Here is an 18,971-nt window from a genome sequence, read left to right on the forward strand (position 1 = left end):
GATAAATATCGTGCTAATCAGGTTATGTGACTCTAATCCAATTAGATTTACCTTTCAACCACGTCTCCACACCTGGGTCCGTCCCATTTGACAGAGACAATAAGCCTGTTGTAAGCTTAAACTCTGACAATGTCTCATCATATGAAGCCATTTTTTCGGTTTTATAGGAAAGATGAGAGTGCATCAGATAAGGAGTTGAGTTTCTCCAAACAACAAAGAGCCTCTCAACACAGAGGTGGCCAATGTCAGCATGTCCACCAGCATCTTGTTTAAACAAGCAGTGAGAGGTATCGGAGTCGGCCATCTAGGTTATCTGTGAAAATAAGGCAAAACAGAGATGAATCACACACACACACTGTGATTCAAGAGTGACTGGCTCTGCCTTTGTAATATTATATAATTTGCGCATACACAAGCTATTTGAAGAACACAAAAAGTAATGATTCACGAGATCCCCAGATCGGATGTTTAGTAAGCGTCACTGTAAAATCAGATCTATTACTTAGGTCTGATGAGAATGGCGGGGGGGAATCAAAGTCAAGGCCGCAGTGTTGTTAAGTGTTTGGAGACATAACTGTGGTCAATGAATACAGTTTTAAGTACACGCCTCGCAGCCTATTTTGGACTTCACTTGCAATCTTTCCGTACCTCAAACAAGAAGGTTTATACTCGAGGAGACGCACAAGCACTTACATGTCTCACCACATCTAGTAAACTCCACCCATTTGCCAGCATATTTAAAAAAAAAAAAAAAAAAAAAACTGTAGGAAAATGCAAGCAAGGTCTTTAACGTTAACACAGACAAACATGAACGTATACACTACCGTTCAAAGGTTTGGGGTCACCAATACACATTTTGTTGTGTTTTCAGGGTATAACATAACATAATTGCACAAGGGTTTTCTAATCATCTAACGCAATTAGCAAACACAATGTACCATTAGAACACTGGAGAGATGGTTGCTGGAAATGGGCCTCTATGCACCAATGTACATATTCCATTAAAAACCAGACGTTTGCAGCTAGAATAGTCGTTTACCACATTAACAATGTTTCGAATGTATTACTGATTCATTTAATGTTATATTCATTGGGAAAAAAAAGTGCTTTTCCTTCAAAAATAAGGACATTTAACGTAATTAACTGTAACCGTTCTTTTCCCCAGAACAACTCCTCGCTGATCAGAGCCCAGTCTCCGTACGGCTCAGCTAACGGATCGACCAAAAAAGAGAAGCCAGCTATCATGGACTTGTACATCCCCCCTCCCCCGCCAATGCCGTACACCCCAAGGTGAGTTTCATTCTTAAGTTAAGGCATTAAATATATAAGCTGTAAAACAAATGAAAGAACTAATAGCAAGAAGGATGAAAGCCAACCCCCACACCACAGTAAGCAATCTAAGAACCCACTCGGACGACCTTTGCCACACTTCATCACCTCCTACTGTACTTTCTGTTCCGCTTGTCTTCAGCCCACTCTGTTCTGACCAGTCCCACCACAGTCCTTATGCAATGGCTGCTTCCTCTTCATCTCCATGAGAAAGACAGTGTGTGCTTAAAGGCCCAAATCTGAAAAAACAAAAAAACGTGTGCAGCCTCATATAGTCATATTTTATATAACGCCAAGGCTACTATTGTGAAAACAATTTGATCTCAAATTATCCTAATTATGGGTGTTCTGGTTGCTAATTAAACCCTGTGGATTGGCATGTTGTGCCATGACAAATAACTGAGCTTGGTTTGTGTATCCCCCTCGCAGAGAGTTGAGAACAGAATGCCTCTCCAGCATCACTAAAAGACCAAAGGGCTCTGAGTCACCAAACTCCTACCTGGACCAGGAGAGCAGGAGACGCTGCACCATCGCCGATTATGACAAGCTCAAAGTCGGCTGTCCCATCGAGGCCAACGTCATCCAGCCCAGGATGAGAGAGCACAAGCATTCACGTGGTCAGTATATTGTCAGCAAGGGGATCTTGTGAATGTTCTGTTCTGTTTTTAGAATAAGTATTAATGATGCTACTCCGCGCCTCTAGGTAAGCCCCGGCCCCTGTCAATGCCAGTGGATACTTGCGTTGGAGTGGTCGATCCCTACGCCAAGCCTTGGGCACAGGGAAGGAAAGGTATGTGCAGTCGTCCTTTTTTTAATGTGATGCAAAACCTTTGTAATTCCAATTTGCTTTCGTCAAAGAACCAGCAAAACTGTTTTAAGCTGTGCTAGCATAATTGCACAAGGGTTTTCTATAGTGCTGGGCGCGTTAACGCGTGGTTAACGGCATCAACGTTAACCCACGCTAACGCATGGCTCGTTTCCATGACAACTGACCGGAAAAAGACGTGCGTGACGTCATGTTTACGTGACTCCGGATTGTTAAAATGAGTCATTAAAGTAACGCTAAAGTTTAAAAACAGAGGCACACATACGCAGTACATGGGTACGTTGGTTATTTGTAGCACTGCTCTTTTCGTTTAATAAACGGACCGCTCCAGATGGACTGTAGACGCGCTAAACGAGCTAATGCAGCTAACGGAGCTACCTGGTAAACGGTGCCTGGACTCCGGGGTCGTAAACGTGACGTCACGCGCGTCTTTTTCCGGTCAGTCATCATGGAAACGCGTCATGCGTTGACGTGCGTAAACCCAGTGCCCAGCACTAGTTTTCCAATCATCCAATAGCCTTCTAACGCGATTAGCAAACACAATGTACCATTAGAACACTGGAGAGATGGTTTCTGGAAATGGGCCTTTATACACCTATGTACATATTCCATGAAAAAACAAACGTTTGCAGCTAGAATAGTCATTTACCACATGAACAATGTATAGAGTGATTCATTTAAAGTTATATTCATTGAAAAAAAGTGATTTTCCTTAAAAAATAAGGACATTTCTAAGTGACCTCAAAACTTTTGAACGGTAGTGTATTTATGGGTTCCTTGAACACACACATCTCTTTATCTTAACTGCTTGTTGTCTCTGTGCTGTAGGTGATGACCTCTACAGATACCTGAGCAATGAGAGGATCCCCACCATAGTAGAGGAGGTTCCCTCGGTGTCTTCCCCCTACAGGCCCACAGGAGAGCGTCACCTCATCCGAGTGGACCACATCCGCGGCAGCCGCTACTACTCCAACTCAGACCTCCACAACAGCGCCACCATCCCCTACCCGGAGGACACGAAGAAGGCCCCCGTGGCCCCGGCCTCCAAGCGCGCCACAGCAGAACGCTCACTACTGGTCAGTTGGATCACGCGGCTTAAGCTATTGACTCACTGATGATGCGCTTCCTGTCCCGGGGCTTCCTGTTCCTGTCTTGTGCCTTTGATGTTTTTTAACGTCCGGCTGTGTTTTTTGGCAGCTTCGGGCTTTCTCACACTCCTGTCTCCCCCCCCTGACCTCCATTATTTCCCTGGTGTTACTACTACTATCAACTACTACTCCTCCTCCTCAACCAAACTTGCTTTTGTAGTACTCACTACATTGCGTCATCACCCCCTTTAACACTGCCCAGAACCCTGCTGCTCGTCTCTGACCACGAGTCCCATCTCTGCCTCAAGAGGACACGCTTTGTTCAGGTTTAGGACACTTTGGCCTTGTGTGCCGTCTCTGGACTCCTGTACATAAGTGAAATGCTCTCTGGTACCTTTTATTTAAATATTTCAGAACACTTGCATATCACGTCATCTTATTTGTTGATTTTGATTATATCTGCATAATAAGTAAGTTATAGGAGTTAAAACAAATCATGTTATTACAGTTTTTCTTTGTCAGTTACATTACCCTCTGCCAATGGTTGCCTCCTGTAAGCTATGCATTTTCAAAAATAATTTTAAAAGTCCCTTTATCTGACGATGCTGCTTTGGTTTGGTGAAGGGATTTTTTTTGTTTTTGTTATTAGCAAATATTTGTGCTGGTTTAAAGCTGTGCACTACGTTCACAAAACTCTGCAATTACCCAGCTGAATGGGCCTATACATACAGCTGGTTGACAGTAATAACTAGTGTTTTAAACCAATCATTTAGAGTTAACGCAGGTTAAATGGCCTCCTAGAAGCTAATGCTATGGAAAGACCTCATATCACAAGAGACAAAATGACAGTATTATTATCATTATTATTATTATTATTATTATATTTAAGACAGTTCAGAGAAGAAGTGTCTGTTGTTGCCTTTTTCTTTCTTTTGCCTTTTGTAAAAATTTGAATAGCGTTTATTAAAAATGTCAGTTATTTCTCTGATATTTTGTATTGTCTTTATTTCTCCATTGGGTGTGGAGTTTTTGTTTATAATGTTAGCTAATGAATTTCTTGTCTAAAAAATACATACTTTGCTGTATCTTCATTGTAATTGACGGGGCTGCTTTTGCAATTAGCGCGCTCTCACACAGCAGGCGGCTCGCTCTAACCTGCTTTTGACCTTTTGAGGTGAACTCTGCTTCTGTTTTTTAAGCCTGCACTGAAACCAGATAGCTCATATCAGGATACATGTTCGATGATGTTTAGGTAACTGCTTCCCTCTTTGATAAACTTAAAATCCCAGCTGGGGCCGCCATATGGTCAAAGCAGGTTCCCCCAGCAGGAAACCTTATTCCTGCACATATGTTGTCTTTTTAAACATTTAAAAGTCCGGTGTAGGATTACTGCGCTTGAAAGCTTTTGCCATTCTCATCGATTTCGAAGCGTTTGCCTGGGAAGGATCAACACTGAAGATCTGGTGAAGAAGGACCTGCCGCCACTCTCACCTCCTTTTCCCTGCGTGTCTTTGTGCATGACTTTACTGATTTGAGATTTTCTTATCTCTTCCTCTTCTTCCTCATGTCCTGCTCTGCCCGAGCTTGCCAAGCTCTAGTCGCCTGCGGTCCTCGCTAATTTGCACTTTCTGAAAACCTGTGGTCTGCTAAAACACCACCTGCACTCTGCTCAACCCGCTGCTAAGCTTGCTAACCGCTAACATGGTGTGCCTGCACGTCCAAAATGTTTGCACAGGGTAGACTTGTGCATGTAGAATCATTTGTCGTTCACAAGTGAAAGTGTCTGTTTGTCTTCATCACGATTTTCCATTTTGCCTTTACATTTAAATATTTGGTAGTCACACAAGAGCAAGCTGAAAGACTCCATGTGCAACATATGTTTTCTTTATGCATCACAGGGACCTGACTGGTACTCCAGCAGTGACTTCCTCAATCGGTGAGTTGCTCTACACACACACACACAGACACATATACTCTATAGGTCACATGAGAAATGTAAGAGCAGGGTGGGTCTACTGCTCGTGCAGGGGAGTGACAGCAAGCTGTGGAATCTTCAGAGTGCAGGGTCAGTGGCAGTGGGTGGGCCGCTTTTATGATCAGGGGGAAAATGTGTCGTACGCAGTCGCCGCCAGGTTGAGCATGAAGACGCAAACAGATGGCGGCAGCTGCCAGGTCAAAACAATAGAGTTATTGTGAAATATGTGAAATAAGCAATCTTAAATCGATTAGGATTAAGACTTTGGAATGTGGGTTTATACCTTTTGAGAATAAACAATAATCCATCCACCTTCTACCTGCTTCATCCTCCACATGAGGACGTGCCAGTCTTAGCTGATGGGGTGAAAGGCGGGGTACACCCTGGACAGGTCGCCAGTCCATCACAGGGCCACGAACCATTTAATCTCGCACCTACAGTCAATTGGGGGTGTCTAATCTGTCTAATCCCTAAATCTGCATGATTTTAGTCTGTGGGAGGAAACCAATGTGGAGATCATGCAAACGCCATGCAGAAAGGCCCTTAATCTGAATCCTTAAACTGTATGGCCCCCCCTGACTGATCTGAAGGTCCACAGTGTAAGAATTAGTGACATCTATTGGTGAGACTGCAGATTGCAACAAGCAAAGTTACTCCGACGCTAATTCCTCCGTCATCCAAGCACGTCAGGGAAGCACAGTGGCCTTTGCATACCAGTCATTGTCATGTCATGTCTGATTTAGTTAGCTTAAGCTTCAAAAAATGCAAAAACAAACACTCTGGCTGGTTAATAATCGGTTTGCGTGGACGTCGTAAAGCAAGGCCCTTGTCTGGAAAACATAGAAAAGGCTTATTCTTAGAAAAACATATATTTTTACCAAGAAGATGGTATGAACCTTTTAGGATTGGCTTATTCTTAGGTTACAAAAAAAATCATGTGTGACCATCTCTCGCCACCCCACCCCCATGACACCTTCCCATTCACGAGGATCTCCACAAATGTCACTACCGTGGTAAATCCTCATTCTTCTCGCGCTTCCAACTATAAATAGCTCCACCCACCCTCCGCTGCGAAATATTACGACATCTGAGGATTTTTACCATTCCATCCGTGCGTGGAAGAGCAGAGTCTCCTCTGGTCATGGACGTGAGACCTGAGGAGGTGCGACTCCCCACGTTAACACCACGATCGATGACTAAATTGCCTTTGCACGATACTTACCGCCCTCGCTGGCAGTTCTATTCTAAGAGCGTCGCACAAATGCATCACATCCTGTGAGGGTGGAGGGGGGTTTTGTTCTCCACGCCCGATCACAACATGTTGAGGATACATGCGGAGATGCTGTGGTGAATCCTCTAGATGAGCTGTTGACTCATCTACAGCGTGTAACAGTCACGACGGCAGTGTCGTATGACTGACGGTGAATGTAATCGAGTGCCATATTCATTTTGCCTTGGTTAAAAACAGACCATTTGCATCATCAACACCTGCAAAAAAAAACAGCATCCTCCCCCCTTCAGCAAACTAGCAATTTAACTAGCAGACAATGACGTGAAAATTTATGGATGACAGGAGGAGGAGAACACAAAAAATGGAAAAAAAAACTACCCAGAGACAATTTCATACCCTGAAATTGCAGGGTGAGGCCCAGCTGAGGTAAATGGAGTATTTTCAGCTTCTTGTCTGCCCATGCTGCTGGGGCTGGTTTCCAAATGTATTATCAGAGCAGTGACTTAATGCCAACAGTATTACTGTCGCCATGGGATCCATTTTGCGCGAGCCAAATCAAAGTGAGACGGATCGGAGCGTAGATAAAGATAATGAGCGGTTACGAATAAGCGGCTGAGCAGTAAGTCATGTGTCAGAATTATGTTGTTTTTTTTTTAAAGGAAGCTTTTGTCTGATGTAAAGTGGCGTACAAGCCAACATTATACTGTAATAGCACTGCGACTGTTCCTTTTAAAGTAAGTTTGTTGACTGTTGCGTCGTCTCTGCTGTGTTTCCGCAGGTATAATCAGCCACATGTACGATCCTGGACCTTCTCGCAAGCAGTAAGTCGCAAATCCAGTGTCAAATGTGTGCAGTAATCCAGTGCAATGTGAAGAATGCCACTGCAGGCCTCAGCTTTGGCAGGCGGAGATGAAATTAAAACCCGCAGTTGCAGGCCAGTTACATTTCACACTCAAATATGACAGCATCTGAATTTCAGAATTTCAATTTGCAGCCAAATAACTAGGAAACTACTACCATCAGGCTCTATAGACATGCAATCCACCAAATCATCCTGTTTAAGTAACGATTATTTCATGTCGTATTAGATTATATTCATCTACTCATGGTGTAAAGTCCTATGAATGTAACGTCGCAGATTAGTTGGATGGTGTTCAACGGCAGTTGGTGTTTTGCGGCAGTTGGCATCATCAAGAGTCTCGAAGTCTGGAAGAAACCAGCCAACATTCATTAAATCAAAGCAGTTCTTGATACTGGGCTCAGCTTTTTCCTTGTGTGTGGTGCCAGTGGTTTACCTGCTAACCTGAACGTTCAAGTTGTTACATGTACTTTCACTGAGCTGCTGCACGGCCGCACGTTCTCTCCTGATTTGCTCCTCATCGAGTGAACTCGGCAACTGCAGTAGTGTGAGGAGAAAAAAACACATTTTAACATATTAGAGAAATCTATATTTAACAGAAGAGTATAACTATATATATATAGTTATTTTAGTAACTAGTTAACTAGTAGTTTATATATATATATATATATATATATATATTTAAAAAAAATAGAAAAATAAAATAAAACAGCATGGATTCTGAGATTAAACTCAGAATTCTGAGATTAATGTTAGAATTCTGAGAAAAAAAGTTAGAATTCTTACTAACTTGAATTTTGACTTTTTGATTAAAGTCAAAATTCAAAATTCTGATATTAAAGTCAAAACTCTGAGGAAAAAAAGTTAGACTTTTCAGATTAAACTCAGTATTCTGAGATCAAAATTCTGAGGTTAAAGTCAAAATTCTGAGAAAAAAGTCATCATTTGAATTCTGAGATTAGTGTCAAAATTCAAAATTCTGAGATTACGGTCAAAATTCAAATTCTGAGATTAAAGTAAAAGTTCTGAGATTATAGTCAAAATTCAAAATGTGAGATGACAGTCAAAATTCTGAGATTAAAGTCAGAATTTTGACTTTAATCTCAGAATAGACAGCATGAATTCTGAGATTAAAGTCAAAATTCAGATTTTTCTTTTCTTTAATCTCAGAATTCTGATTTATTTCTCCAAATTCTGACTTATGTTCAATTCTAATTCAATTACATTTCTGTGGCCCTAATACACTTCCATAATATATCTTGTTGAGCTTAAGTTTTATTTTGAAGTTGAAAATTGCTCATGTGGTACACATTTGCGTTTTTAAATACCAAAGTCATTAAACCGGTTTACCTGTTTATTTCAAGTTCGCCATCACCATATGAAAGACACTTTGGTGATTTTACCGCCCTGTAAGTACAGTAATTACTTTGGTAAACAAAGTGTTGCTCTCCTGTCTGTACATAGAGACTATTACACCATGAGTTAACGTCAGTCCCTCGGTGACACAAACACACATGTGCCTCCATAAAGGTCAGATGGATTAAGCTCATAGTCAACAGTGACAAGTGGACAAATCACATTCATGCTGATTTATGGCCTGGTGCTAACTTGTTGTTGCACCAAACAAAAAAAAACCTTGACCTTGACCTTGTCAACATTTATACAGGGAAAAAAGAGGGTGGGGTGGGGGGTACATGCATGGTTGTATGGAATAGTATATGGCATTTGTTCTTTGGAATGTGTCTTTATACCTTCGTCTGCACAAGATGTTAATTCATGTTGTCCTATAATGACCTAAAGACTTCATGTAGCATGATCTAAACTGAGGCGACGATCGGCGGCGTTATAGGTCAAGAGCAGCGTGACCAAGGGCCGGAATCAGATATCATTTCCAGCCCTGCACCCTCACCCATTTACACTGTGTGAGATTCCCCCTGCCACTGCATAATAGCCTCTCTGTTTGCCCCCCCTCCTGCTTTCATTCCTCTACTTCACACACACAGTTTCTGGCTGGGGGGGGGGGGGGGGGGGGGGGGGACATTAGCTAAGTGCCATAACAGTTCTCAGCATGGATCGTGATGGGAGATTGAGTGCTACAATGGTGTGACCAATCCGCATTCCAGTGAATCCTGCAGGCCTTTGACACGAGTCGCAGGCGAGATTACCTCACAGAAACCCACCTTCACTGAACTGTCCCTTTAAATCACCCTAAAGTGGCACGCCCGGGCTTCTTTTTTTTTACCCCTTTAGCACTGTTTCACTTAAAGGTGCATTATGTAATAAATCTAAAGCAACTGGCCATAAAATCCTCCTAATATGTCACAGAGACTCAGGAATAATGTTCATATAACAAACTGAACTCACCAACAACAACAGTACAACCAAAATATTTGCATTAAAAAAAATATTTTGCAGATCACAAATCATGTTTATGTTTTGAAATCATGTTTTGGCATGTGGCGCCACCTACCGCCATCGTCTACCAATCATTGCAGTCAGTAGAGTCTCAGCTGCCGAGCAACCACGGGTTGCCAGTTACGTTGGAAAACGAAACCTAAAAGGACCTCCGTATTTTGAATTTGAACGTGGTAACCGTTTTTGGCCACATTCTTACATATGGCACCTTTAATTCAACGCATTTAATTGAAATGTGAAGGGAGGGGTGGAGAGGGTGCTAGAGGAAGTTACTTGATATGGATGAGAAGGGCAAATGAGACGGGAGGCTAAAGAGGAAGTGTGAGAATAAAAGAAGGGGTGTTTGGGGGGGGGGGCTGTCCCCCATTCTCTTCACAGTACAATAGCAAGTGGAAAGGGAGAGGAGGCCCCTGTTTATTTCAGTAGAAAAACGCAATGCTGACTATAATAACGCACGACTCAGGAATGTGTCTGCCGGTTTACCGCTTTCCTGGCACGGATTCACGGCAGGGCCAGAGCATCCAGGCATCATCTCATCCACAACACTGATGTTATGGCTGTGCAAACTGAGAGAGAGAGAGCGTTGATAGCCAGGCCGCAGCTTCCCCAAGCTACGAGCGGCCTCTGTAACATGAGACGCTTGTGTGTTTGTCTCCTTTACGCAGACAAATCAGACTTTTATTTCTCATCACAACTAACTTTGAGTGGCACTTTCACGTAGGTGAAAAGGTTTCGCAGGGATTTTGAATTATCCAATTAAGTTTAAAGGTAACGTGAGCTTAGCTTAGCCTATGTTAGTCTCAGTCTTGTGTCAGTTATTTAAACATAAACTAAAATATACCCTTGTTTTACTAGTGTTGTAATGTAACAAAGTACAAATACTTTGTTGCTGTACTTAAGTACAAAAGTTACTTTACTTACTTAGCTACTTTAGTTACTACTAGCTACCAAATAAAATCAGAAGAAGAAGAGTTGGTCGTTTGCTCTCATTTAGCCTTGATTAGCTGCTTTACACTACAGTTTTGCCATTGCTCAAGGACACATATTATAGACTAGCAGGGCCAGGAGTTTAACCCACAACCTTCCAGATGAAAGACAACTCGCTCAATCGTTGCTCCTCACTTTTTAATACCTGTACTTCTAAAACTTGAGTACATTTTATATCAGAAAATGACTTTTGATACTCAAGTACAGTAAATGTCATATACTTCAAGACTTTTGCTGAAGAAATATTATTTAAAAAGTGACTTCAACTTCTACCAAAGTCATTTTCTGGAAAGAAAGTTGTACTTTTACTCAAGTATCCCTTTTAGGTACTTTATACACGCCCGTTTTTTTTATGATTTCTTTGGAGTACAACTCAATCAGTCTTTGTTGTGGCTAATACTGAGGCTGTTACATTAGCAGGGACTACAGTGACATCTAGAGGATATGTTTGGTAACTGCAAATATTTTCTGAAAAAACAAAATTTAGTCAAAACAAAAATGCAGAAAAAGTTCCTCAAAGGTTAGAGCTGCTTTGAGTTTTTAAAAAAAACGACTGTTTTTTTATCACTTTGTATTTGACCTACTTTGAAGGAACGAGGTACAGAATAACCAACCTGGTTCCCGGTTTCGTGGTTTCGTGGTGGTGACGTGAACGCACCTGGATTTCTTCTTCGTTGGTTTTTTTTTAACTGACATGTTCGCTAAAGTTTGGTCAGACTTTGAGCAGAACTTTCGGTTTAAGCTCCTCTCGTTAAGATTATGGTGGAAGGTAAAGTAACGTTTAAACATTATGTTGTGGTTTGTTTGTTTTTATTTTTTTTTCTCAGTTCAAACTTATTGTTCTCTGATAGTATTTGTTGTTAACGTGGTTGTCTAGTTGTATGTATTTTGCTGTTAGCTGCTAGCTCTAGGCTAAAACCAAATGGTAAAAAAAAGGTAAAAGAAACAATTAAAAAGTTATATACAACTTAGTATTTATTTATATTTGCTTGAAAGGGTTGTTGTGTTTCTGCTGTTACTCTATTGAACGTTCAGTCCTCTCTGAAGAGGGTACAAAATAAAATAAAAAATATTTTAAAAAATGGAAAAGATAATATATCTGCAGTGACAGCTACAGCTAAGTGTAGGATGTTTTTTATCACAACTTTGTATTCATTGTATTTAGAATATAGGGTCAGTACACATCAATGGGCACTGACGTAGATGTAAATGTGCCAAATTTGCTTATTTCCTTAAAAAAAAACAAAGGTTTATGTTTACTTTGAATTAAAATGTACTTGAAACTTTTGTCTGCAAATTAAACAAAAAAAAACTCCAACAGGAAGTAGGTTACTTAACTAAAGTCTCCCTCACAGTCCCAGTTGTGCTGAGGTTGATGTGGTGATCAACACAGGCAGCGAGCACATCACTCACAATCATGCATGTGATGTGTCTATGTTGTGCAACACACACACACACACACACACACACACACACACACACACACACACAGATGTGCAGTGATACACAGATGCACAGATGAAGCATCAGACAGAGCTCCTCTGCTGTCTTAGTGTGAACTCAGACGATAACAAGGTGAAACTGTGGAGGTTCAGAGAAGCAGGTATGGGTGTTTTTTGTCTTCTTTTCCTGTTCTGGCAGGGCCGCGGACGTTTGTACACTGGCTTTTGTGGCGAATGGTTGAATGTGAAACAGCTGCAGCAGCATTTGAACCCTGGATTCTTGTTACAAGACCACCACCTGCGGTTTCACATTTTCTGAGGCTGATGTTGTTGGGTTTTTTTTTCTTCTGCGTGTTCTATCGATACCGCTTTATGACCTTTTCTGGCATAAACACCAGTAGTTCTCGTGGAGACCAATGCTTCATAATTTCTGAGGAATTATTAAAGCTCAGAGCGAAGATTTAAATTGTGGTCAGGTTAATGTTAAGGTTAGGTATTAGCTGGTCATGGTTAAGGTTTGTTTGGGCCGTCCTAATGAATGGAAATCAATGAAATACAGTCAATGAACAGTTGAGTGTTCTGTGGTGTCTGTAATATTCCCTGTGCTTCAGGTAGTTCTGTGACTTTACAAATCAGGAACTAAGCACACAGAGGAAGTTAGTCAATAATGGCAACTTGGATTTCACAATATCTTTTGTGTCACAGTTCATTGGGGATAGGTTTCAAAATGTAAGACATTTTTAAAAATTATTATTATTACTATTATTTGCTTTATTTAAAAAAAGTAATGTGATAAGTGCAGAAGAATCCCGTCCTCCTCTTTTAGATAAGTCCTTTATGTACAGTATGAGTCATGGGCTGGTTGAAACTACTGACAGTGACCCTGGTGTCATATTGTCTTGTCTTTACCCTGCATTCCTGACTCGGCTTCCATCCTAAGCTGAAAAGGAATTTCTGATTTTGTTCCTCACTTTCAATTCACACTTCGTTTGGGGAAAAAAGGAAGAAAAAAAGAGCAAATCTTGTCTCGTGTCAGCCCATGACGTCATTTCCTTTTTTTTTTCATTGTGGAGCAAAAAATAAATCACCCCTTTTTCTCAGTATTGGTCTGTGGGTTGTAATATTGCCAACCCACACATTTGCCCATAAGCTTTAACGTTATTTTCTTTCAACAGGCTGCCTTCCCCATATCTGTGTCCCCGTCTATGGCTGCTGACGATTACAACCCTGTAAGTGTTTCTTCTGCTTTTTGTGTTTAACATTTGCTAATCTGGTGGCTTAAATGTTCTTGTTGTGATTGAGACACCCAACGGCCCTTTTAATGGCCTCCATTCTTGTTTTTCTTCACCAGCGGGGTAGTTTATAATGACTTTCTCTTGTATTTTTGTTTGTTAAATGAAATTCACAAGGCCAAGGGAGATCAAATAAGGCAGAAAGTCAGACATGAGACTGTTGAAGAGGTGTTAATGAGAGAAATAAGAAGAGAGAGTGAGTGTGTGTGACACTCGCTGTGAGAAACAGGATGTTCCAGACAGCCTTTTTGTGCCTCATCTTCTTCTCTGTTGTGAGGTTTGAGACGGCTGCTGTGATGCCTTCTTTCCTGTGAGCCTCTGACCTGACGTTGTCATCGTCTGTCCCTTCTTCCACAGGTCTCCCTCCGACACAAGTCCAAGAGGAAGTGCAGAGGAGGTAAGCTGTCACCTCGTGAGCCCTCCTCATCACTTTGTGTGTGTGTGTGTGTGATTTTGGCCCTGCTGTGGGCATGTGTGTAAATTTGGCCCCCCTGTGGGCGTGTGTGAAGTGGCAGGGCAATTAGTATGTGCAGGGGTTGTAGACAACGCTTGTTTAGTTTCACTTCAGCCTTCATCTACTTAAGCTCTGTGTGTCTGTGTCTGTGTCTGTGTCTTGTGCTCTTGTGGAAAGCAGTTGTGAATCTTTATGTTATTGTGCATGGATGTGTGATAATACCAGGTAGGTCAGAGGTGTTTTGCTTTGCTGTAGATTCACTTTCCTGCTGGACAAACGGAGGGACGAGGTCCTCGTGTCCTTATTTATGCGCGTTTGTGTTTTCTGCTTTAGGAAATGGTACGATGAGCAGGAGACGAATATCGGTCAAAGAGCTGGGTCAGCCTGACCACCAGGGCTGGCTCTACAGGAAGAAAGAGAGCAAAGGCTTCCTGGGCATCAAATGGAAGAAATACTGGTTCGTGCTGAAGAAGACCGCTCTCTACTGGTACACCAACCATCTGGTGAGTGTCCTCTTTGTGTACCAACCGCTTTCTCATCAGCAGGAGCCATTTATCATGTAGACGTGGTCAGTCAGCATGTGAAATTAAAAAAAAAAGGTTTCTGTTTCTGTCTCTTCCTTTACCACTAACCTTTCTCTTGCCCACACGCTCTCTCTCACACACTCTTTCTAACTTGCTCTCAAATTTCCTTTACACCCATTGGACAGATCATTTAAGTGTATTTAAGAAACTAAAAATACAGTGTTTCTGAAAATAAAGCACAGAAGAACTCAATTTATATATTTTTTTTTTTACGACCCTGCTTGCTCTCACCCTCTGTTTAGATCGCCTCTGACCTGCTGTGCAAGGTTTCTGTGATGCTTCTCTCACACACACACACACCATTGTGATGTACAATCACAAAGTACTGCTTCCTACAGTACAGCATTGGCCTAATAATACCTCCATAGATTGTTTGCATTCATTTTTAAAGCTTTCTTTGCTCCTTTTGCTGTAGTCAAAGTGAAAATGCAATTTTTCACTTATTTTATTTCACTTTAAACAGATTCCATCTTACCTTGTATACCATCTAACATCATCCACTGGACTCCAGTTGCTTGAACTATTAATCTAGTGATCATTGTGTCAGTCTGAATGGGTTATGATTCAGCTTGTTTTGCCGCAGTTGATCATAATTATTAGAACTAAGAGACCAGTTTCTTGAATGTGCTACAGCGCCTTACTGGCATTTAACACATCACGACTGTAACACAGATGAGTCACACTTGGTTTTGCCACAGCTGTCTCCCAGCAACCAGCAGCCTTATATTGCAGTGCTTCCTGAATGTGACAGAGTCACTTATCCCCCCCGTCATGCCCGGGCACATGCAAATGTAGCGGACGTGGATTTTGATTTACTGGCATGACGATTTCAAGTCATATCTACTGTGTGTGTCACAGTGACACGGCGAGAGAAAATAGATATTATGATTTGCTAAGCGAAGGAGTTGGTGTCAGGAAGTGGTTAGATGTTGTCACATGTTTTTAACACCCGCTGTTTTTCAATCTGTGTTACAGGCAGAAAAAGCCGAGGGCTACATCGACCTCACCAACTTCATGATTGACAGAGCCATAGAGTGCAAGAAGAAACAGTAAGCTCATCGTTTTAGACTGTCTTCTCCTGTTTTTGGCTTGTGTCGATTATATTTCATGAGCCACTGGTTTGAAATTAAAAATGAATAACTGTTGAGGTGTTTATTATTATTATTATTTCTTATAGGAAATAGGCAAAATTACAGTAAGTTTTACCTCTTTAAGTTTAAAAACCTAATGTCATTTAAATGGATTAAACAAATAGCTGAAAGGGGACATCAAAAATCAACTTTTTAATCATTTAAATCCTTATATTTTGGACTCTGGAGGTCCTATCAGTGTGAAAAAAGATGACTTACTCATGTTTTTGTGGTCCTCCTCAGTCTAAGTACAGGAGATGAAACATGCGATGTTGACTTCCGCGCTCATTGGGACGTCACATTGTGCTAAATTCATGGAATTCGCGGAGAAATCGCGGAGCTCCGATTTGTCCGTAAAAAAAAAACGCGAGAGTGCAGGCGAGGGCAACGGTGTCTGAAAACCAGAAGTCCGCGGACAGTTCTATTCTTGGCTCCACAGTGCAGCACAGAGTCCTACACAGACACCCAGCCTCAAAGGATTCATCTGTCCAGTGGATACATATTATATATAACGGCAATGTGCCTGCTACAGCCTGCAAATGATAATTTGCTAAATTTTATTTTTTTTTTTAAGGTAGACCTAAAGAGATACTACCAAACGGAGCGTTCTGAACAAGGCTGTTTTGGCAGGGTCATTGAACTGCTGTGGTGCTTCATCCTTATGGTATTTTGACCAAAGCATGTCACAGACATGTTCATTAGGACACCAGGGAACTAGATTAACTTGGAGAAATAGGGTATAATATGTCCCTTTTAACACAGTTTTTCACAGTGTCTCCCCTCGTCTAAACTGCTCTCCATTCCCTTATTCCCCTGCAGTGCGTTCAAAGCTTGCCACCCACAAGTCATGATGTTTTACTTTGCTGCTGAAAGCCACGAGGAGATGAACTTGTAAGTCGCACAATAAAGTGCAACACTGCATTTCCCCTTTTTCCATTTGCTCCTGGTTACTCAGTTGAATATTTTTTCTTCCCAGATGGTTAAATAAACTTGGGTTAGCGTCCATTCACTATGAGCCAGCGGAACCCAACCCAGCAGCCGGTGAGCACCCAGAAATATTCAACATTTCAAGATATTTGTTTCATTGAACTGGTGTTTTTAAAACGGAACAGATCTTTTCTGACACACACTTTTGGATGTGTAGAGTGTTATAGTGAAGCCAGTGACCATGAAGAGGCTGAAAGCACAGAGATCCCTCCTCCGCCATACTATGAACAGACCCTGCGGAACTCTGTGGATGTGTCCGGGCCGCCTGGCAGCACACATCAGGTGAGTGATGTGTCTGTCAACCGGGCTGCACCTGCCGTGCACTGAACACTGGATGTTGTTTTCATGCCAATCCCGTGTAAGGTGTTCCATCTGAATGTGGACTGTGTGTATTTTCAGGGTACCCTCCCTCCCCCTTACTCCGCTGCAGTCCCCAGCGAAGCCAACGGTTCGATGTCGTCGCCAGTCAGCACGATGACGTCACAGAGCTCCGCCTCCTCGCTGGCCAAGAACCGGCAGTCGTGGCTCGACCTGGTCTCGCAGGCGTCTCCTCCTGTCGGGGAAACGGTGGTGGTGTGCTCGGCTCAGATACACACAAATCAGCCTCCGCGAGAGGAGATGGAAGAGGAGGAGGAGGAGGCGGAGGAGGAAGTCTCGCAGGGGTTGGAGATCTCGGTTCCCCATGGCTCATCAGGCTCTAATGAGCAAAGCCCTGCTGTGGAGGGGGAGCCACAGATAGTGGTTACAGGTGAACAAAATAAAGGTGAGATTTATTTATTTTTTGTTTTAGGTCTGAGAACTGAATAATAGAAACCGATCTGACAGTCCAACCAAATTTTAGCTTGAATTTGAATGTCTGTTTTTGAGCAAACTTTCAATCTCTTTCACTTTCAAGTGAAGAGATTGATACTTTCTGTTTCAAACATCTGGTCCCACAGAAAGGTGTGAAGTGCAATATATTTATCTTCTTCATCTGTGTCCTGTCTGACCTTTTTAAGCAGTGCTGACATTGTGTTGTATAGTCTAATCATTGTGGTGTATACATATATGGTGACATATGGTGCATTGTGACCTTGTTTCAGTGGATCATGACAACGGCTCGGATGAGATGGAGAAGCTGTACATTCATCTGAAAGAGGCCAGTCTGTCTCCAATAGGAGATCGCAAACCATCGACTAAAAGAGAATACAGGGCCTCCTTCGTTAAACGCTGTAAAAACCACGCCGTCAATGATAAACTGCACCTTATCAGGACACTCAACAGCACATTAAAGGTATATATTTGTAATTTAATTCTGCTTTTTTCCCCTACTGCTTTTCTACCATTTGACTAATATTATCTTTTCTGTACCAGTCAAAAGAGGCGGACCTACAGACACTCGAGCAGGTGCTGCTGGACCAGGAGCTTACCTCACACCGGTTCAGAGAGTGGAAGGACGCCAACGCGCCGTTGGTGCAGGAGATCTGTGTCAAACAGGACCAGCAGGTGGCGCCAGTGGCCACAAAAGCTGCAGCGTCAGGCAATGCCGCTCCTTTGGTGGAGACCAGTTTATAAACTGCTCAACACACACACACACACACACGTGCACATACTGATGTTTTCAGCTGAGACTACTGCTCCACATCATGGGACTGTTGTACTGCTATACAGCACCTGGATCAATGAAGAATTGTGCTTTTAGAGCCTAAATTGGGACTTTGTATGAAAAGCAGGTCACATTAAAAAAATATGACTTGTGTTTTAGTATTACTTTTACTGTGAGACGTTTTTATGATGTAATTCTGTAGACGTATGCATAAACTGTTTTAATATTTTGAATGATGGACTATGTTGAAATAATGGATCCATTGTTCTGTGCATGGAAAACACTTGTTTGTTTGTTTTTTTACAGCTTGTTTCATATTTTTTTTTATTTCATTTGTAGTGAAAATTCTAATTTTAGCGTCTTATCGGTGCCATGCACCGTCACTGCATGTTACAGTTGCGTTTCAGAGTTGTGAATGATTTGATGTGTGTTGATTTTGCCTCACTTGCCATAAAGACTTTACAGACTGAACACCTTATTCTTAGAAGAAGGGGGAAAAAAATACAATTTTGCATTCTACTAAACAATAACAAACCCTTTTTGATGAAGAATCATTGGAAATGTATTGACAAGCTACAGTGAATTAGACACATGATGCATGATGGGTAATTTTCAGGAGAAGAAAAGGGTAAACAGACTTTTGGGCCAGCAAACCCAAACTCTGTGCTAGTTACAGATAAGCAGATGATTAGATTTTACAGTTTTATGAAAATAAATTTCACCTGGTTGTGCATGTTGATTATCAACTACTGTATGTGTAAATAGTCACATTTTCATTTTCTCTGCG

At 41.8% G+C, this 18,971-nt stretch overlaps 1 protein-coding gene across 1 annotated transcript in view; it reads left to right on the forward strand.

Moving 5' to 3' along the window:
- cnksr3 (cnksr family member 3) overlaps positions 1-18,971 on the forward strand; it is a 45,983-nt gene extending 27,012 nt beyond the window's left edge. Inside the window, exons 10-25 of the mRNA XM_083907870.1 lie at positions 1,166-1,290; positions 1,759-1,946; positions 2,033-2,119; positions 2,984-3,231; positions 5,142-5,179; positions 7,228-7,270; positions 13,328-13,381; positions 13,802-13,841; positions 14,232-14,401; positions 15,458-15,531; positions 16,432-16,503; positions 16,589-16,653; positions 16,757-16,881; positions 16,999-17,362; positions 17,682-17,872; positions 17,953-18,971. Of these exons, the coding sequence (XP_083763996.1) occupies positions 1,166-1,290; positions 1,759-1,946; positions 2,033-2,119; positions 2,984-3,231; positions 5,142-5,179; positions 7,228-7,270; positions 13,328-13,381; positions 13,802-13,841; positions 14,232-14,401; positions 15,458-15,531; positions 16,432-16,503; positions 16,589-16,653; positions 16,757-16,881; positions 16,999-17,362; positions 17,682-17,872; positions 17,953-18,153 (2,085 nt within the window). The 3' untranslated portion in view covers positions 18,154-18,971. The remainder of the gene's footprint in view (positions 1-1,165; positions 1,291-1,758; positions 1,947-2,032; positions 2,120-2,983; positions 3,232-5,141; positions 5,180-7,227; positions 7,271-13,327; positions 13,382-13,801; positions 13,842-14,231; positions 14,402-15,457; positions 15,532-16,431; positions 16,504-16,588; positions 16,654-16,756; positions 16,882-16,998; positions 17,363-17,681; positions 17,873-17,952) is intronic.

Source organism: Microchirus variegatus (genome assembly GCF_963457635.1).
Source record: "Microchirus variegatus genome assembly, chromosome: 21".
Taxonomy (NCBI): Eukaryota; Metazoa; Chordata; class Actinopteri; order Pleuronectiformes; family Soleidae; genus Microchirus; species Microchirus variegatus.